We start from the raw sequence: 19,815 nt of genomic DNA, 5'->3' as shown, positions 1-19,815 counted from the left end.
CTCCCACCGCTCGCCGTCGTCGCGGGAGCCAAGTTGTAACGCGAGATTTCGGCCCCAGTATTATCCGGGCCGCGAGATTGGCGCCTTCTTTCCTTCCGCGCGGTTGGAAGAGGTAGGCGGTTGTCGGTTCGTTGGCGGACGAAGGTGAGGCGGCTGGCGGGTGTAGACCCTTCCTTTCAGAGACTCGAGTCACAAGGCAGTCGGGGTCCCGGCCCGAAGCGTGGGGAGCGGGTAGCGAGGGCGCAGCGGGCTCGTTGGTGCCAGCCATCTGTTCCGAGGTGGAGAGGAGCTGGAGGAGCGGCCCGGGGCCGTGGTCTCCAGCACCCACGCCCTGCTCCAGGCTGAGCCGCGAAGCCGTGTCCTGACGGCGCAGGCCCGCGGAGGCCCACAGAACCGCGTTTGTGGTGTAGGCGTGGCTCGTCGTGCCTGGGCTGTGGATGCTAAAATGTATTCTACGCAACCTGGGGTCTCCTGATGGAATCTTGATTAGAGTGAGGTAACCATTGTCGACGCCATTTTCTTTGCTTGGTGTTAGGAGCTTCCCGGAGAAACTGGCCCCGGGACTACAACATAGTACGAGTTAGCCGAGGTCTCCAAAAATCGCAGAAGCCCAGACTTGAAAGCAGCATCTGAGTACGATTGCTTTCTAAACAGGTTCCCAAAAAGAATTCTGAGCTAATTGCATGTTGTTGATAAGCCTTTTAGGAAAAAAGATTTTTTTGACCACAAGTATAGCATTACCATTGTGTAAGTTTTTGCGGAGTTCGCTCTTTGAGCAGTTTATATTTTACGATTTAATTTTTCAGAATTTTGCATTTAAGAAGACTCCTAAATCGTTCGATAAAATTGTCATGTGGGTCCCCTGGGAATTTCACAAATCTGAGGTCTTAAAGACACTATTGTTTCCTATAACTTGATATGTTAGCTTATTCTGGGACTTGAACTTCAATTCAATATTGATTCTCAAGCAGGCTGAGATAGTCATCTTTAACCTTTTAAAAGTTTAATTGCCAAGGAGAGGAAGACAAAAGGCAGGTCATTGTAGTTTTTAGCTTTTTAAACCTTTTCAGTTTGCACCAAAAGCAAAGATGTGATAAAACAGTTTTGTTACACGAATCTAAGAAAGAATGAGCTGATCGGTGACAAATCCTAGATCAGGGGTTAAAAATGCCTATTGGTTCAAGATGCAATCCTAATGCTTGTATTAAGAAGGCAAACTTTTTCTTCTGGCTTTCTGTGTAAAAGTATAACATGGGAGTTTCCCTTTGGTCCTAGAAAATGGCTTGGCTAATGATAAAACTGTACTTAGAAAGATGCTTTTGTTGGGAATGAAAGTACTCTTGAAATTTGAGTTCCAATAGATCAGGCAAAATATCAAAGACCTGTGAATATAAATTCTAGAGCTTTAAAAGAAATGCATAAAATGGACTGTTAATTAAAAGCTTAGCAAATGGTGTGGTCTGGTTATGTTGAACTGAAGTAATAGATAACTAGCTACATAACATTGATCAAGTCTAATAAATTTCAGGAAGCTTGTAACACAGTAAGTGATGGACAAGTCAGAAATGGACCCTCTTGACCACATGACATCTGATGCAACTATGGAAATTGATAATGAAAGGTAAGTGGGTTTTAACTGGAAAACTGAAGTAGATTCAGTCATAATAATATATTTGAATTAACCAATAAAAAGATGCTGTAATTAGTGGTAATTTTCAGGATTTGGGAGAGAAGGAATACTTGCATTAAAGTATGAATGTTTTATATATATCTTGAAGCAGTATGTACTCTGCCAACTTGGTATGTGTGATAGAGTATGTGGTAGAGTAGCAGTCCTAGTGACCTGCAAGGACACAACTCTTCAGTTATTTTGGGCATGTTCTGAGTTGGGATTGGAAGAGATGTACATTTGGGATAATGCATTGCTGATAATGGGCATTTGGTAGTACCAGAAGATTAAGTGAAATTTTTTTCTTTTAGTGATGACAGTTCATCTGGTAGCAGTGTGTTTAAAACTCAATGTGTTCCTTCCTCACCTAATTGGAGGCCAAAAAACACCATTAGAAAACCTATTCATTCATCTAAAATTGTCGAAACAACAGATTCTTCAAGTGATTCATCTGTAGAACCAAGACCATTGACACTAAAAGCGCTTATTGCAAAATTTAAGAAAAAGAAACGTAAAAGGAGAAAACAGAAATACAAGGCAACAGGAAGGCCAGTAGGCAGGCCTAAAGGACGGAAAAACACTAAAATATCACATGTAGATAAAAACCAATTTAAAGACAAAGGACCTAGGTTCTCATTTTTAGAATCAGAGAATGGAACTCAACCATCACCTTGGAGGAAAATTTTAACCTTTGAGGTAAGTATGTTAATAATTTGGAGACACATAGTTAATATACCCGAGATGATTTGTTAGCCAATATTAGGATTGTGTAAAATAGACGTAGGGGGTCAGTGATGTGGTATAGTGGCTGCTGCCCACAATGCTGCCAGCATCCCACTTCTGAATCTAGCTCCCTGCTAGTGGCCTTTAAAATGCACACTTGCCTTTCATGCTCAGTAGATAACATTTTAAAGTACAAAACTACTTTTAAAAGTTTGGAAAACAAATTGAAAGGTAAGGGATTTTTTTTGCACCAAAATAAACCTTTTAGGTCCATCTTCCATGAACTTTTGGAACTACATTCCTACTTAGATTTACTCTTCAAATACTTGAATTGTGTGTTGAATAAATGCATAGTTAATTTGATTGCTTGCAAGAACCTGGAATTTAAGAGAAATGCTATTTTAAGGATAAGGTTATCAACATTAGCAATTCCCAAAATTAGTGTTTTCCTTGGTACCAGCTTAGTTTAGTAATTTACAATTACCATGTTTAGTCTGCAGGTGGAGAACAGTTAAATCAGCACAGCTATTCTGTTTTGGGTAAAGGATGGTTACCTTATTGAAGACAGGCCTCTGGTGGGTTGTGAAAAAACACTTTAATTTTGTTGGGGTCATGAAAAAAATCATGTTTTTAATGTCTAGCAAGCAGTTGCAAGAGGATTTTTTAATTACATTGAAAAACTGAAGTATGAATATCACCTGAAAGAATCTCTGAAACAAATGGATGTTGGTGATGATTTAGAAAAGGAAGATCTTGACAGTCGAAGATACAAGTATTTGGATGATGATGGATCTATATCTCCTATTGAAGAATCAGTGTAAGTTGAATTGTGAAATAATTTTGGTCATGCTTTAGTTTAACAGTGAACACAGTTATAAGAGCTGACTTTGCCACACAAGTTAACGCATTAGAAAACTATTTTGTGACAAGCTTTGCTGTTTTGGTTATATTTGGGAACACAGTATATGTAACTGATGAGGTCATAAAACTTGTCATTTAAATGATGCATTTTAATGTTACAGAGCAGAGGATGAGGAAGCAGCACACCCTGAACAGGAGGAATGTGATATCAAATTGGTTGTAAGTGACTTTGTTTTTATTTTTCATCCTAGGAAGGCAGGAATTGCTACTGCTATTTTTAAAGATTTATTTATTTGAAAGGCAGAGTTACAGAGAGGGAGAAACATTTTCCATCTGCTAGTTCAATCCCAAAATGGCAGCAGTACTGGGGCTGGGTGGGGCCCAAGCACTTGGGCCATCTTCCACTGCTTTCCGAGGCCATTAGCAAGGAGTTGGATGAGAAGTGGTGCACCCAGTTCCTATATGGGATGCCAGCACTACAGGTAGAGGCTTAACCTATACCACAGAACTGGCCAGTGCTCATTAATTTTCAAGAGTCTAAGTAAATGTATTGGGTGTGCAAAGTTACAAATACTATCTTTTCACAATGAGGAAACCAGAACACTTCATTTTTCTGTAGTTTTATTTGAAAAGCAGGGTAACAAAGAAGAGAAACATCTTCAATGCACTGGTTCACTCCTTAAATGGCACAACAGCCAATTTAGGCCACACAGAGTCCAGGAGATAGGAACTCCATCAGGCCTACAGAGGTGGCACAAGCCCTGACAGCTGAGGTGTCATTTGCTGCCTGCTGACACACATTAGCCTTAAGCTGGGTTGGATTTGGGATGGAGAGGGATCCTAGGCAATAGCTTGCCCGCACTGCACCAAAACACTTGCCACATCAGTATTTTTAACAATTTAATAGGTGCTTTGCAATTTAGTATGCAGATACCTTGATTTTAAAATTCTAGATGTTTAGCTGTAACCTAGTAATTACAAAATGACTTAGATTGTTTATCACTAATAATTTTTTGAATGCAGGACAGTAGTTGTTTCATAATAAATTCGGAATTCCCAAAACTGAATGTGAATTCAGAACAGAATGTGAAAGAAGCCGTTTCATCTAAAAAGAGAGCCTCAAAAGTCAAAAACACTGCACAGAAGATGGAACCTCCTGAAAAGGAGACAGCAACAGGAAACTGAACGAAGGTAAACGAACAGGAAAAGTGACTCTTCACAGAAAGACAAGACTAGAAACGATAAATGTGGACAAATGCCAGTCTAATGGTGAATAAATTCTTAAATACAGAATCATCTGAGAAAAAACTGAACAAGTTTGTGAAAAAGACATCTTTGGGAAAAGCTAAGAAATGACACTACCTAATAAAAGATCTTGCTCTTAACTTTCAGTACTTAACTGATTTCAGAGTAATAGACCTTACAGGTGTCACTTGAGCACTGAAACAATGAAGTTACAGATATTAATCCTGAATCTTTTTTAAAGATTTTGTCTGAAAGACAAAGTTAGAGGGCGACAAGTCATCTGTTGGGTCATTCCTGAATGGCTACAATGGCCAGTATGGGGTCAGGCCAAAACCAGGAACTTATTTGGGTTTCCTGGGTGCAGGGCACAAGCACTTGGGCCATCTGCTGTTTTCCCACTGAATTAGGGAGCTGGATCAGAAGTAGAGCACCAGGACTTGAGCCTACATCTATAGGGGATGCTGGCCTCACAGGCTTAACTTTTCCCACATCAACCCCCCAAAACCTTTTTTTTTAAAACATTGATTTTATTTGAAAGAGTTTCACAGAGAGAAGCAGAAAGGTCTTCCATCCACTGGTTCACTACCCAGTTGGCCACCATGGCCAGAGCTGTGCTGATCCAAAGCCAGGAGTTTCTTCCAGGTCGCCAATGCCAGGGGGGAGGGGCCCAAGGACTTGGGTCATCTTGTACCACCTTCCCAGACCATAATATCTGGATCAGAACTGGAGCAGCTAGGTCTCAAACCAACACCCATATGGGATGCTAACACTACAGGTGGCAGCTTTACCTACTATGGCACAGTGCCAGCCCCATCCCCATCCCCATCCTCCCCCCAAAATATATGTCCAACCACTTTAATTAGTATATCTGCAATGATCTATATATCAGGTTTATTTAGACTGCAGTCATGTTTCACTGTCAAATGTTTTATATACATAACAAAATCCCCTACCAATTAAGTTGCAGTTCTTTAATGTTCAGCTACTATTTTTTTGATAATGATCATGATTATTGAGCTATCTGTTGCACTTGGCATATGTTTTTGTCTAATTTGGACAAAGACTGACATAGAGGTGCAAAAAGTAAATCCTCTTTTGCAACCCAGAACTCATTGCTCAGTATGAGTTTTGATACATACAAGCAGGAACAGATGCCTAACATGGTTAAACGTGATGGGTGGAGTATTTGTAGCTATAAGGGTTGGTGTTAGTATTAAAGATCTTAATGTTCCTATTTTTATGCTGAGGTGGTAAGTCAAGCTGGCTTTTTTTTTTTTAAGGCTTTTATCTTGAACAAGTCTGGAGTGGAAGGTGTATCTTAATGTGAGTAGAACATACTTGCTGTAGTAAGTAGTACATTGACAGATTAAAGAAACCTATAAGAACTAAGATTTCATTTACAGCACCCTCTAATTTGCAGTTGTAACACCGATTTCCAGAAAGTGGTGTGTGATGGTAACTTTTTTATCTACTTCCTGGTCCTGCACTAATTGGAACACCTTGGATTTCCCAGTGTTTTTGCTATTGAATGGTCCTAAGGATATCTTAAGGACATCAGTTTTATTGAAAGGCAGTAGGAGACAAATGATTTCTGTGTATGTGAGCCATTATCTGCTATCAAGATGCATATGTAGGAAACTGGCTTGGAACCAATTATCTGCACCTCTGAAGGTGGTGTGGACAACCCCACACAAGTGGCTTAACCCATGGTAAAACTGCCTCTAATTTTAAAGGCAAGAGATTGCACCCCTCCCTTTTGCCATTTCACTCCCCAAATCCCTCATCAGCTAAGTAGAATCTGGTTGCCAGGAACTCAATCCATGCCTACCACACCACACAGGTGGCAGGGACCTAAGCACTTAACTCCTGTGGGTAGCAGGAAAATTCCAAACAGAAATAAGGCATGCCAGTGTCATGTGGTGTCCTAAACACTGCTAAATACCAGCTCCAAACATTATTAAAAATCTAAAATGAAGACCATCATATCATAAACAAGCATTCATCATGTAATCTAGTAAATGATTACATGTACATGCAAGATTTCCTAAATACAAAAAATAGAACAATGTATGGTCTTAAGTTTCTAGCATAAACGGTGTCACATAATTTATCTTTTTCCTTATAGTGAAATACGTGTTTAAAAGGTGCTCTGCATTTTTTATCACTGCTCCTAAGCTGCTTGGTGAAAATCTTTACCATGGGATTATGAAATGATCTGATTAAAATGGGGGTGTTCTGGCCGGCGTCACGGCTCAATAGGCAATCCTCCGCCTGCGGCACCAGCACACCAGGTTCTAGTCCCAGTTGGGGTGCCAGATTCTGTCCTGGTTGCCCCTCTTCCAGGCCAGCTCTCTGCTGTGGCCCGGGAGGGCAGTGGAGGATGGCCCATGTGCTTGGGCCCTGCACCCCATGGGAGACCAGGAGAAGCACCTGGCTCCTGGCTTCGGATCAGCACAGTGCACTGGCCATAGAGGCCATTTGGGGGGTGAACCAACAGAAGACCTTTCTCTCTGTCTCACTGTGCGCTCTGCCTGTCAAAAAAAGGGGGGTGGGTGTTTTCTGCCTTTCTTGGTTATGGCTTTGTGCGTGCTTTTGCTGGAGAACTTCAACTCTGGCTAATAACTGCTTTTGTGTTGAATCCTAGATTGCTTTATCTGTTGAGGTCTATCCCGATGGGGCTTTCCCTATAGCCATTCATCGTTGGAAACGCCTCATAGAGCAACTCTGTGGTTTTGCTTTGCTCACAGGACTTATTCTTGGGTCTGTGGGAAGGAACTACAAGACAGTTCATTAATCAAAGTGTGAAAGACCTAATAGTTTTTTTTTTTTTTTTTTATTAACCTTAGGTATTGGAATACCCCAGATAAGTTTTATTTTTGAGTGATGGCTTAGGTAAGTTTTAAATGGTGACAGTGGAATCTTTTGAAGTTCAATTACAGTTCACATGATGAATTTAAATGTTCAACTGCTGAATGATTACAGACATGAACTAAAACCTAATTCTGACCGAGCTGGATGTGGCTATAATACATTGAAATCTCAAGATTTATATATGTATCGTCTAATTTTATAGCTATATATGTAAGGTCCCTAAATAATTCATTTTGTACTTTTTTCACAGGAAAAAAATACAGCCATTCACATGGGTGGTAAGTTAAACATTTATTTTGTTTTTCAAGGACTTGAATACAAAATCTTAATACACTATAATTATGAGTTAATAGATTGGCAAAAATATTTGGGATAAAAAAAGTGCCTGTGTAGACCTAAGTGCCATTGTTAATTAATTAGTTGTCAATCTTAAGTGACAGTTCCACGTGGTTCATCTAAAACCATGCCTACCTGGATATCTTGATTAAATAGGAATTGAATTGATAGAAATGTAACCTTAAAAAGTTGACAGTTTGACCTTCAGTGTTTTTGACATCTATGTTTTCTTATAATGACTTAATAGTCATTTGTAAGAGTAGATAAAGATGACTAGGATAAAAGTTAATGTTTTTTCCGCATTGGATTGGAAATGTTTATAAAGGTCAGGTTATTTGTACAGGAATTTGTTTTATAGATTGGCAAAAAGTGAAGGGCTTCAGTCATGACTGCACTGCATGGTATCTGCACACAGCAGTTTATTCCTGCTGGGGTGTTCAAAGGACAGTGCAATAGAAATTCAGTATCTGGCATCGTTGGTTTTCTTGGCTTTGTGCATGTTAAACCTGGTATTTCTATTGATACAGTATTTGCTCTTTGTTTGAGGTAGAATTAGGGAGAGAAAGAAAGGTTTTCCAGGACTAAAACTGGCGCCTATAAAGGATGCCAGCACCGCAGGTGGAGGATTAACCTACTGCACCACTGTGCCAGCCCCAGCATTTGTTCTTTTCATACAGTTCAGTTTGATGTAATCTTTAATGCTTTCTTTTCTTTTTCTAGTGTGTCAAGAATCAGGCAAGTGCATCTACTCTATGAAGTAAGGCTTGCTTTTCTAGCTGCTTGTTTCCTATGGTTGAGAGCATTGCTAGAGATGCAGAGACTTGCACAGTGAGTTTTAGAGGAACATTCACTGGGCCTCATTGTAGATGAGAATGGGCACTGTTAAACATGGTGTCCAAAAACTGTTAATGTGGCTAAATTGAGATACAGGTTATGCTTCCATCACAGCAAATGAATTGCAGTGGTGACAATGAGACCTGTAACAATTCTGAAATTGTGTAGTGTGTTAATGTTGACTGTACAAGATTTCATATTCTAGGTCTGGGTCATATGCCAAAGTACCAATGTATTTTCTTAATTATTCCTTTCTAGAGCCCAAGAGTAAATTGCTTGAAGAAATTATATTCCAAAGATTTTAGGTAAGGTTGACATAACCTCAAGTCAATGCAGGTAGATCCTGTTTCAGTCAAACCTGGTAGTTGATTTAATACTACTATGAAAGAGTAGATTCCAACATGTCATGTGTGTATCATGATTAAGAGTGATGTCATGATGATGGGCCAAATGTTCAACTGCTCTGAATGGGCTGAATGAAAATAGCCTTTCTGAACATCCACATTGAATGTATGCTATGCAATTATTTAGAAACATTTTAAAAGCTCTAGGGTGAAAGCGAACCTAAAACCTGCATGTTTGAGGTATCACTGAAAGTAGAAATTAGCTTTCACTTACAAATTTTATTGTATTAGTTAAAATGAACTGGATTGGAACACATGCAAGCAACAGCATTAAACCTAAAATTTCCAATACATAGTGGAGAAATGGGTTTTAGGATAACTTGGGACCTAATTTTCCAAAGTTTGAAATATAAATTTTTTCACAGGTGGAATTTTGAAGTTATTATGTAATTCGAGTGAGGATTAACAGACCAGAAATTGTGGCAAGTATAACTGTCCTTAATTTTACCTATAAGTTGAAAGTTGAAGGTCATTACCAAGGCTTATAGAATGCAGTTTCTCATTTGCTGTGGACATGACCATAAAGAAATTTCCCACCAGGCTTTCTCTCTGCTACCTTGCTAGCAATCAGCCTACTGGGAACATTTAATCTCAGCCTACTGGGAACATTTAATCAAGTTTTGCAATAGCCAGTTTCAAATTCTCACCACAGTGCATGCTTGCATCACTGATATTTTTATGGGTTGCTAGTAGCCAGTTTGTATGTAACAGGATCTGAGGTATGTAACTAACCCCCAGAAATGATTCTTAATTTATGATCATCCCTGAAATTTTCAATTTTCAATTCTTAATGTAGGGCTGGTACAACACGGTGAAACATCAGTTTGTTCAAAAGGTACGTACACATGAGAAAAAAATAATAAAGGTCATTTCAAAGAGGGCTTGTGGAGCCATGAGACCAAGAGCTCTTAACGCTGTGACCAAAGACTGATGTTCTCCACAGGATGCCATAATCACTCAGTAGTAGTGCTGTGTTTTCCTGAGGAGATACAAGATTGAGCCACTCTTAATACATCATGATGTATTATGACCAGTGTTGTTCTCTTTCTCAGGGCCGAAGATTTAAAAGAGACTTTGGACAGTGGAAGGAACTGCAACATGGGGACTTTCTTAATGTTAAATAAAAATTTATTATTGACTTTAAATAATTTTGCCTTATGTTATACAGTATAAAAAATAAACTTTACACTGGTTTGTAGAAAATCACCATGTATTTTTGGCTCGAAGTTTCTGTAGTGTTTTCTGTAGAGGGAATAAAAATTAAATTTAGCAGTAATGTGATACCACACACACACATATATACATATATACATATATATATGTAATAATACCACACATCAATTTGGAAAGAGCTCACCTTATGAAATTCTTTTGCCCTTGCTCTGTTTTGGGCAAAGGCTTCTTGCTTTGCTTTCTCTTCCTTTTGTTGTTTCACTTCAGCTAATTGATTGTATAATCTGTAAGAAATTTGTGGGGTGTTAAAAAGATGAGAAATAGTATTAAAAAGTATCACTAAAAGAAAAATACTACCTTAAAGCCCTTTGGTGTGTAGTCTTCCTGTCCTCAGGAACTGATACTCTAACTTTACTCACACCCTTTAGGCGATTTACAAATGAACCTAGAAAAGAGGTTTGAAGATAGATGAATGCATCTGTGGGGAACAAAAATTTCCCAATTCATTTTAGAAGCAAAATACCTGTAGGTGGCTTCTCCTTAGCTGTCTTTATCTGAGAGTTTTCAGAGATACGAATTTTATTTCTGATTTCTTTCTGCCTCTGGCAAGATCGTTGTATGAATGATTTCTTCCTTTTTACAAAAGCTTCTTGTAAGCTCCCTGGTATGGCAGTAAACTCCAGTAGGGTTTCTGTTGGAAAAACAAAATTCTTGAGGAAGACTGAATAGTTACTCTTCCCACTGGGGCACAGGATCCCCTTCACATACTCAAACATACCTGTAGAAACTGTTGCTGACTTATCCGTAGAACACTCTGATAAAGGTAGATGATCAGAGGTTTCTGTTTCTGGTACAAGAGGCAGAAATTCACTCACCTAATTGTAAGAAAGTCATCTGTGATTTTGTTGCAACATTACAGTAATCCAAAGCCTGGCCTTTTCGGAAAAAAGTCAGCTTCCTTCAAAGAGAAAGATCTCCCCAAATGCCACAACAGCTGAAGACTGCAGGACTGATCCAGGGATGGCAAGGTCGGCCTTTCAGGTGCATTAGCAGAAAGCTGGATGTATACATACACTTGTATTTTCATGTCATGAACCTTGGTTTCCTTTTGTAGATCTGAATGTGCTAGTGGGAATGTGGTGGCTGAGTGCTTGGGTCACTTTCTCAGCATATGCTGCATTCCCTCCTTCAGGCTTCTCAACAGCTTGAGTTTTAGGGAAAGTAGGATAGTGCTGTGGTAGTAATAGGTTAAGCCAGCATTCCATATGGTTCTTGGTCTGACAGGTGGTGGCCAAAATGCTTGGGCTCCTGCAACCATGTGGGAGACCTGGAAGAAGCTCCTATCTTTGGATCTGCACGACTCCAGCTGTTGCAGCCATTTGGGGAGTGAACCAGCAGATGGAAGACCTTTCTCTACCTCTCAAAAAAAACTTACCTGGCCAGCAATACCATCAGCTCAGTCTGCTTTCTTAACACTTCTCCCCAATTCCTGTTTTTATTCCTGTTTGAATGTCATGAACTACTTTCTGCATACCATCTGTACTGTTTTCGTCTTGTCTCCTCAATACTAGTTTACACATACAAGGACACTACCAGTTGTGGTTTTGCAGTCATCTCTTAGGTATATAATTCCAAGTGCACAATTCAGAAATGAATTCTGCCAATCTGAGAGATAGTCATGAATTTTGAAAAAAGGATGCTTGGGACTTACAAAATTCTGAGGACTAAAAGATGCAGTTGATCCAATAACAGTGTTTGAGAACAGCTGGTAAGAACTAAGTGAAAGATACAAGCCACTGAATTAGAATAAAATCTATAGCATAATTGGCTCCAATTACTGCCTTCTAAGAAAGGAAATTACCAGGAAACTAGTTAAATAGTACCTGTTTTATATTTGCTTCAAATCTGATCTTCTATGACAACCTCTCTCAATTTTCCTGACTACTACACTCCTGATCAGCTTCCTTACTACTGCGACTAAGAAAGCAGCAAAAGATGGCCCAAGGACTTGGGCCCCTGCCACCAACATTGGGAGGCTTGGAGTTCCAGGCTCCTGGCTTCAGCATGGCTCAGCCATAGCCATTTCTGCCACCTGGGGAGTAAACCTGCAAATGGAAGATCTTTCTATCCCTCTCTGTGTTAAGTCCACCTTCCAAATAAATAAATCCTTATAAAAACACAAAACTTCCATAGAAAAGGAAGGCATGATTTCCAGCCCAAGTGTTAATGATAACACTTGTCATATGTGTGTGTAACTCACAATTTTATGGAAAAATGCCATGTCGAGATTAAAGTGAAAACAGAAAAGTGCCCTTTTCGGATCTCCCAATCCTCAGCTACAAATTGCTATATAAATAGGTTGTATTAGTACTAAGGGTTACTAAGTTTACCTGGAAACAGCTTTTTGCCTCATTTTCTTCCTTTTCTTCTAGGGTTAAGTTTGCAAAATCTGTTTCAGCAATACTGATATCACTGGTGCTTACTAAAGTAAGTTCTGGTTCTTCCATTATCCCGTGGCCAGATTCTGTCTCCTGTGCAGGGCAATTTAAAAAGCAAACATTTTTTTTTTTTTATTTAAAAGGCTTTTTTAAGCCTTTAAATATTCAAAATGTGAGAAAGTACATAAATGTTCATTTATTATATACAAGTAAACAAGTGTGGGAATAATGCACACTGTTGAGGCAGATCAACAGATCAGATTCTTCTTGGATCTTCCCAGCCCATCAAGCACTTGCAGAAATACTGGATTTTAGGGATGGGATGAGATGGTGTTAATTGTCTGAAACAGCTTCTGTAAGGACTGTAAGCCTAAACATTTACAGGGCAAGGCAAAGAATACAAACAGGAAGACTGGGGGCTATACGGGAGTGGAGGGCATATCCTGTCTAAAGGAGCAGTGCTATCAGTTGCAGTCAGATGTGGGCTACTGCTGTCAAGTTATACATTTCTCAAAGAAAACACTGGCTTTACACACTGAACAATTTTAAAAGTTAAATCCAAACAAAAAAGCACATCTGTAGTCCAGATACAGTCCTGTGTATCCAATCTTGTGTTATATAGGGAGACTTCAAAAAGTTTGTGGAAAATGAAATTAAAAGTTCATTTTGGTGCAGAAACTTTTGAAATCCATGCATACTTTACATAACATGCATCTACCATGAACTTTCCTCTCATGTTTGGCTGTGGAAGGACAAACTGCAAGTAATATTAGGTGAGATCCATGTCCAGTTGACCAAAGGTGAAATCAAGCTTAATACAGCTTGACTAACATGGACAGTGTTCTAACATTTACCCTTACAATGGATTAATTCAGTGCAGTGCTTTGAGGTTCCCGACATGCTACTTCTCACAGAAGCTGGAGAAATGATAGCGGACCAGGGAAGAATGATGTTTTGTAAAATTCTGAGAGCTTTTAACATTTGGAATTTTCTCATATCACTGGAGATTTCCAATGATCATGAGCTCGACTTTAACAAGTAGCTTTGTTGAGATTCTCATACATTTTGATTGAAAATATTTTCCTGTTTATGGAACTAAAATGCTGTTTACATAACATCTTTTTCACTTACCCAGACTGGAATAGAGCTCTGTAATGAAAATGATCCAGAACTTTCAAAGGGTTCTGATTTTGCCAGTTGAGATAGGTTTCTTAAGGTTTCTGGAGTTTCAGTTTTAGGTGAGTCCTCAAAACATTTTTCATTTTGAATGGGTACTATGGCAGGTATCTGAAGTGAAGATCCCTTTTCCACTGTTCTTATACATAATTGGGAATCAGCTTCTTCTCTATCTGGATTTACAGCTAAAACTCTATAGGCTTCATCTTGTCCATTTTCAGTGAGTTCTTGACTTTCTAACATTGTAACAATACCTCTTTTTGATAGTTCTTCAAAACCCAGTTTATCTTTTCTTTCTAATTGGTGTTTTATTGAGCACTCACTAGAGGTCGAACCACATGGTGTGCTATGTTGTACATGCACCTGATCAAACACATTAGCCTCATCAGATGAACTGCAGACTGAACTTAAATTTTCTACAGATAGCTGGAAATGAACACTTTTCTTCTTATTATGTAATATTTTGGTCTGTTCTTCAGAGAGGTAGTTCTGATTGTCCATGCCCTCAGAAGAATATCTAGCTTCCACACTAAAAATACTTGGTAGATCAACATGTTGGCTCTCCTCTTGTGAAGAAAACTCTGAAAGAAGCTGCCGAAAAGATTGTTCAGGTTCTGCATTAAAAAAAATTATGTTATAAAACTTGAATTCAGATAATTTCTGAGTGAAATGCATATAATAAAGTGTTACTTCCTACAATTTTACTTCCTACAATTTTAGGGGGTGAAAGTCTGACCCAAACGTCAAGCCACCACTTGGGACATCCACATCCCCTATTAGAGAATCTGGATTTGACCCCAGCTCTGCTTCTGTTCCAGCTTCCATCGTATACAGGAAGCAGCAGGTAATGGCTCAAGTACTTGAGTCCCTGCAACCCATGTGGGAGACCCAAACTGAGTCCCAGGTTCCTGGCTTTGGCCTGGCACAGTCCTGGCTGTTGTGGGCATTTAGGAAGTAAACCAGTGTATTAAAAATTTCTCTTATTTTCAAATAAATTTTAGGAGGGAATGTGCACGTGTATATACAAAGATAAGAGAGGTTACAGTCATCTTCAAACAACTCTACAACTTATATGCCATATATATTTCTCCTTTTGTAACATGCTTAATTAAGCTATTAGTGTTAATTTTTTGCTCCTGATATGTACCTCAAATGTGTGTATTTTTATATGGACCAGGGAACTTCAGAGTCCATGGAAAAGTGAAATTAAAATATTAAAATGTAAAGTATTTCTCAACGTAAATCTCATCAACTTAAGGCATGTTTGTAAATGATGATACCAGCCATTTATTCTATCTTTAAAGAAATGAGGGTCTTGAGGAATTTATTGCTAATGTGGTTTCTTTTACATTATTCACTAAAGAATAATGTATACTCTTAAAAAAATCAAGATTTTTTAAAAGTATTACACAAAAATGCCAAAGAGCCAAATAAGGATTGTCAGATGGCAGCCTAATGATCTCACTGAAACTCTTACAAAATTGTCCCTTTGATGAGAGGAATGAACCAGAAAATTATCATGGTGGAGAGGGACTCTGGTGAAGCTTCCCTAGTCCTTCTTCTGAAGCTTTGGCTAACTTTTCCTAATAAGCAGATAGTATCATTCTTTGGTCTTCCAGAAAGTCAAAAAGCAAAGTGCCTTGAGCATTCCAAAACCCTGTTGCCAGGAACTTTGCTCTTGCCCAGTACACTTTTGCTTTGACTGGACCACTGTACCTCCTGGTAGCCAAAGCTTTTTGTATTTGCCTTCAGAATCATAGTGAAAAGCCACATTTCATCTCCTGATCCAGTTCTTGGAAGAAATGCTTCAGGATCTTGATACCACTTATTGGAAATTTCTACTGAAAGTTCTGCTCTTGTGGAAAGCTGAAAAGGTGAAACAATTTCAGTACTCACTGAGAATTTGTTTCACTTTTTCAGTCATAACTGTGCAAGTTGAACCAATTGAAATGTTTACGGTGTTGGCTCTTGTTCATGTTATTAACCATATTCCTCTTCCTTTAAAGCATGAACAAGATTAATTTTTTCCTTCCAAGTTGATGTCAGGTGGATATTTGTTCTTGTTTAAATTTTAGCAACATTATTCATGTTATTGATAGGGGTTCTTTCCAGACTGTTATATTTTTTAATGTCTCAAACTAGATCCTGTTCAGACATGCTATAATACATCAATAAGAATTTATTCACATGTGAAAAGGAAAAAAAAAAGGGAAATCCATGCATAGTTTTATCATAATACATAGTTTCCATGAATTTTTTGAGGAATCCTTCTGTGTGTGTTTCTATGTGAATTGCATAAAAAAATTCTGGAAGGATGTTTAAAATTGCTAACAGTAGAGACAGGGTAAGTTGAGCAGGAGTAAACAATATTTTTAAAATCAAATTCAGTAATATAGGGGGCCAGCATTATGGTGTAATGGGTAAAGCCAAAACCTGCAGTGCCGGCAAACATATGGGTGCCAGTTCAAGTCCGGATTCTGTCCCGGTTGCTCCTCTTCCAGTCCAGCTCTCTGCTGTGGCCCGGGAAGGCAGTGGAGGATGGCCCAAGTGCTTGGGCCCTGCACCAGCATGGGAGACCAGGAGGAAATGCCTGGCTCTCGGCTTCGGATCGGCGCTGGGCGCCAGCCACAGTGGCCATTTGGGAGGTGAATCAACGGAAGGAAGACCTTTCTCTCTGTCTCTCTCTCACTGTCTAACTCTGCCTGTCAAAAATAAATAAATTATACTGTTGCAAAAAATGACCTACATGAAAGATATCTGTGAGTGAGATCCTGAAAAGAAGGGGCCATCAAAGAAGGAGGTACTTTTCTCTGAAAGGTGGAGAGAACTTCCACTTTGATTATGGCCTTGTCTAAATAAGGTCGGAGTTTGTGGACTCAAGAGGCTTCCACAGCCTTGGAAGCTCATGACAAGAGCCTTGGGTGATCACTGACATCATAAATAAGGGTGTCAATTGTTAAATCAACAATGGGAGTCACCATGCACTTGCTCCCCATGTAGGACCTCCGTCCTTAATGTGTTGTACTATGCGAATTAATGGTAAAACTAGTCTTCAAACAGTACTTTATACTTTGTGTTTCTGTGTGGGTGCAAACTGGAAATATTTACTTAGTAGAGCTGATCTTCTGTATATAAAGATAATTTAAAATGTACCTTAATGAAGAATGGGATGGGACAGGGAGGAGGAGGTGGGATGGTTTGGGGGTGGCAGGGCGTGTATGGGGGGAGGAACGGCTATAACCCAAAAGTTGTACTTATGAAATTTAATTTATTAAATAAAAGCTTTCTATTAAAAACTAACTAAATAAATACACAATTAAAGAAACAGCCTCTAACAATGAGTACAGGGTGTGGACAGGAATTGAGACAAACCAAGAGGAGCTAGGTACAATATACAACAAAATGGATATAAAGAACTATGGGAAAAATGTATTGGATTTGACTTTCCTTTTTTCAAACTTAGCCATACATACCCTCAGTATTTTCTGTAGCAAAACTCTGAGCTGCAGCGAGAGCCAAGTCAGGGTTAGTCTGCTGGTTCAGGCTGGTATTGGGAGAATGCAAGCTGGTTCTCAGTGCAGTCAAAGAAAGTGATCTTTTGGACGATGCAGTAGCACCGTGGATTTCAGATGAGGAATCTGAGGCCTGACAGAAAATAACAGAAAGGCTATAACACTGATTACGTATTAACAGTTAATAAATAATCACTACATCCCTTTGATATTATCCTTAATTACCATGTTAACATTACAATCAATTTGCTTGCTCAAATCCAGTTTTCCTTTTCATTCAATAGGCAAGAGATTTCCTAACAAAAAGGATAATTTAGAAAGGACGTTGTGAACTAACCAGGTAGTTTGGAACTTGATGAGGTAACTTTCCGACAAGTGAGAACTATGCAGAGAAGCTGGGGATGTTGTGATGGCAGACTGTGGAAGCAGACTCGGGACTCGAAGTCAGCTCCTTTACTGTGTATGTAGGAAGACTTTTTTTTTTTTTTTTTTTTTTTTAAGATTTATTTACTTATTTGAAAGAATTAGAGGGAGAGATGTCTTCCATCTGCTGGTTCACTTATATGCATAAAACTATTTAAGATAATGCCAATGCAACAAAAATTACTTACATTTAAATCAGCAAATGCTTTCAGATTTACTTTTATTAAGATCATTTCCAAGGTACAAAACAAGATAGTGACTAAAGCTTTTTGACAAACATAAACTTGTACTTCTACCAGTTCCAAAGCCTTAAAGAGGTTAATTAGGAAAAAAATGGCCAGGGCTGGCCCGGGCCAAAGCCAAGAACCAAGAGCTTCTTCCAGGTTTCCCACGTGGGTGCAAGAGCCCAAGCACCTAGGCAATCTTCCACTGCTTTCCTGGGCACATTAGAAGGGAAGCAAGATTCAAATAGTACCCATATGGGATGCCAGCATCACACATGGTAGTTTAATCTGCTACACCTTAGTGCTGGCCCCAGAAAGACTTGTTAAATTTCATAAATCCGTATTTATGTTAAATGGTTAAAACTGTTCCATTAGTTTAAAAAATATACAAAATCCAACAAAATTAACAGTTCTCAAGCCTTTAATGGGGGTCATACTCATTAGACAGAGACAATGATGCTAGGGATAAAAAATTCAACTACATCTGTTTTCAAGCTTGGTTCCATATTAGAATCACAGTATCTGAGTACTCCCAGAGACTGATTTAATTGGTCCAGGGCATAGTCTGGACCACTGGGATTTTAAAAAGCTTTCTGTGTGACTCTAATAGGCAGCCATGGTTAAGAACTTTATTCTGGCCGGCGCCGTGGCTCACTTGGCTAATCCTCCACCTGCGGTGCCGGCACCCCGGGGTTCTAGTCCTGTCTGGGGCACTGGGCGCTGGTCCCGGTTGCTCCTCTTCCAGTCCAGCTCTCTGCTGTGGCCTGAGAGGGCAGTGGAGGATGGCCCAAGTGCTTGGGCCCCTGCATCCACATGGGAGACCAGGAGGAAGCATCCAGCTCCTGGCTTCGGATCGGAGCAGCGTCGGCAGTGGCGGCCATTAGGGGAGTGAACCAATGGAAGGAAGACCTTTCTCTCTCTCTCTAACTCTGCCTGTCAAAAATAAAAAATAAAAATATTCTAAAGCTATTTTTGGATACTTACTGCAATGGAACATCTATTTTACTATACCTGGTAAAAGTCTCTGTTGTCTTGAGAAATCCCGGAGGATGATGGTGACAAACCAAAATCTGGATGTGGTTCTAAGGGTCTAAACAGTTGACGATGCAAATGTGGAAAAATGTGTTCCAATTCTGGAAAGTCAAGGTCAACTGCTGGAATTTTAAGGAAAAGAAAAATTTATTTTAAAATCAAGCCTACAGAAGGAAAAAATGTTTTACATGCATAAAACTATTTAAGATAATGCCAATGCAACAAAAATTACTTACATTTAAATCAGCAAATGCTTTCAGATTTACTTTTATTAAGATCATTTCCAAGGTACAAAACAAGATAGTGACTAAAGCTTTTTGACAAACATAAACTTGTACTTCTACCAGTTCCAAAGCCTTAAAGAGGTTAATTAGGAAAAACAGGCCAGGTGATCATTGCTTTGTTGTTTTTACTTAGTTTATTTCAGGATCAATATTTAAAAGAAGAAGAAAGAAAGGAGGGAAGTTTGCTATACTTTAAGCGCATTATAATCTCCAACATTCCTTTTATGGAAGATAGCTGGACAATGGTTTCACCGGTAGGAAATGGTCAAACTGACTTGAATGGTCTGATTTCTTTTTGTTTGTTTGTTTTTGTTTTTTGACAGGCAGAGTGGACAGTGAGAGAGAGAGACAGAGAGAAAGGTCTTCCTTTGCCGTTGGTTCACCCTCCAATGGCCGCCACGGCCGGCGCACCGCACCGATCCGAAGGCAGGAGCCAGGTGTTTCTCCTGGTCTCCCATGGGTGCAGGGCCCAAGCACTTGGGCCATCCTCCACTGCCTTCCCGGGCCACAGCAGAGAGCTGGACTGGAAGAGGGGCGACCGGGAAAGAATCCGGCGCCCCGACCAGGACTAGAACCCGGTGTGCCGGCGCTGCTAGGTGGAGGATTAGCC

The 19,815-nt window shown here is 39.4% G+C and overlaps 2 protein-coding genes and 8 non-coding genes across 78 annotated transcripts in view; 9 read left to right on the top strand and 1 right to left on the bottom strand.

The window, feature by feature from the left end:
* Window positions 1-5: 5 nt before the first annotated feature.
* On the top strand, window positions 6-10,146 carry TAF1D (TATA-box binding protein associated factor, RNA polymerase I subunit D). Of its 37 annotated transcripts, XR_011390077.2 has the most exons (14): window positions 6-144; window positions 1,529-1,621; window positions 1,981-2,365; window positions 3,034-3,209; window positions 3,415-3,472; window positions 4,277-4,444; window positions 5,779-5,821; window positions 7,345-7,390; window positions 7,620-7,647; window positions 8,426-8,462; window positions 8,798-8,844; window positions 9,309-9,365; window positions 9,740-9,778; window positions 9,996-10,146. XR_011390077.2 is itself a non-coding variant. In XM_008262662.5 (8 exons), the coding sequence occupies exons 2-6, from the start codon at window positions 1,551-1,553 to the stop codon at window positions 4,436-4,438; spliced, it is 852 nt and encodes a 283-aa protein (XP_008260884.1). In that variant the 5' UTR covers window positions 6-144; window positions 1,529-1,550; the 3' UTR covers window positions 4,439-4,444; window positions 9,740-9,778; window positions 9,996-10,146. The 37 variants fall into 37 exon arrangements, 6 of the variants coding, with proteins under 6 accessions (XP_008260884.1, XP_069932892.1, XP_017199456.1 ...); XR_011390082.2 differs by lacking the exon at window positions 5,779-5,821; XR_016233662.1 differs by having other exon boundaries at window positions 9,740-10,146.
* Window positions 5,524-5,650, top strand: LOC127485259 (small nucleolar RNA SNORA40). Its single transcript, XR_007912387.3, has one exon. It is a non-coding gene; the product is annotated as a small nucleolar RNA SNORA40 (small nucleolar RNA).
* Window positions 7,155-7,286, top strand: LOC127485235 (small nucleolar RNA SNORA18). The gene has a single exon (XR_007912377.3). It is a non-coding gene; the product is annotated as a small nucleolar RNA SNORA18 (small nucleolar RNA).
* On the top strand, window positions 7,437-7,509 carry LOC127485308 (small nucleolar RNA SNORD5). Its single transcript, XR_007912413.1, has one exon. It is a non-coding gene; the product is annotated as a small nucleolar RNA SNORD5 (small nucleolar RNA).
* Window positions 8,096-8,234, top strand: LOC127485186 (small nucleolar RNA SNORA8). Its single transcript, XR_007912351.1, has one exon. It is a non-coding gene; the product is annotated as a small nucleolar RNA SNORA8 (small nucleolar RNA).
* On the top strand, window positions 8,559-8,693 carry LOC127485213 (small nucleolar RNA SNORA1). Its single transcript, XR_007912362.1, has one exon. It is a non-coding gene; the product is annotated as a small nucleolar RNA SNORA1 (small nucleolar RNA).
* Window positions 8,968-9,040, top strand: LOC127485180 (small nucleolar RNA Z40). The gene has a single exon (XR_007912347.1). It is a non-coding gene; the product is annotated as a small nucleolar RNA Z40 (small nucleolar RNA).
* On the top strand, window positions 9,410-9,530 carry LOC127485229 (small nucleolar RNA SNORA32). Its single transcript, XR_007912373.1, has one exon. It is a non-coding gene; the product is annotated as a small nucleolar RNA SNORA32 (small nucleolar RNA).
* LOC127485197 (small nucleolar RNA SNORA25) lies at window positions 9,807-9,938 on the top strand. The gene has a single exon (XR_007912356.1). It is a non-coding gene; the product is annotated as a small nucleolar RNA SNORA25 (small nucleolar RNA).
* CEP295 (centrosomal protein 295) overlaps window positions 10,050-19,815 on the bottom strand; it is a 58,122-nt gene continuing 48,356 nt past the window's right edge. For 27 of the 33 annotated variants that reach the window (XM_008262602.5, XM_051850061.3, XM_008262610.5 and 24 more), the window contains 9 exons: window positions 18,901-19,043; window positions 17,204-17,375; window positions 13,686-14,344; window positions 12,507-12,647; window positions 10,895-10,991; window positions 10,640-10,807; window positions 10,474-10,561; window positions 10,301-10,400; window positions 10,050-10,185 (listed from right to left, as the gene is read on the bottom strand). In XM_008262602.5, the coding sequence (XP_008260824.4) occupies window positions 10,147-10,185; window positions 10,301-10,400; window positions 10,474-10,561; window positions 10,640-10,807; window positions 10,895-10,991; window positions 12,507-12,647; window positions 13,686-14,344; window positions 17,204-17,375; window positions 18,901-19,043 (1,607 nt within the window). In that variant the 3' untranslated portion in view covers window positions 10,050-10,146. The remainder of the gene's footprint in view (window positions 10,186-10,300; window positions 10,401-10,473; window positions 10,562-10,639; window positions 10,808-10,894; window positions 10,992-12,506; window positions 12,648-13,685; window positions 14,345-17,203; window positions 17,376-18,900; window positions 19,044-19,815) is intronic. The other 6 variants (XM_089332426.1, XM_089332519.1, XM_089332471.1 and 3 more) reach the window with 2 other exon arrangements.

This window comes from Oryctolagus cuniculus, chromosome 1 (genome assembly GCF_051225735.1).
Source record: "Oryctolagus cuniculus isolate XC-2025 breed Fujian yellow rabbit chromosome 1, ASM5122573v1, whole genome shotgun sequence".
NCBI lineage: Eukaryota > Metazoa > Chordata > Mammalia > Lagomorpha > Leporidae > Oryctolagus > Oryctolagus cuniculus.
This window is presented reverse-complemented; position numbering and strand designations above follow the sequence as displayed.

Excerpts from the sequence above, each read along its gene's own strand:
- TAF1D (XM_008262662.5), top strand. The coding sequence starts at position 1,551 with ATGGACAAGTCAGAAATGGACCCTCTTGACCACATGACATCTGATGCA. Across the intron at positions 1,622-1,980 it reads ATGGAAATTGATAATGAAAG|TGATGACAGTTCATCTGGTA; the intron begins GTAAGTGGGTTT and ends TTTTTCTTTTAG. Across the intron at positions 3,210-3,414 it reads TCTCCTATTGAAGAATCAGT|AGCAGAGGATGAGGAAGCAG; the intron begins GTAAGTTGAATT and ends TTAATGTTACAG.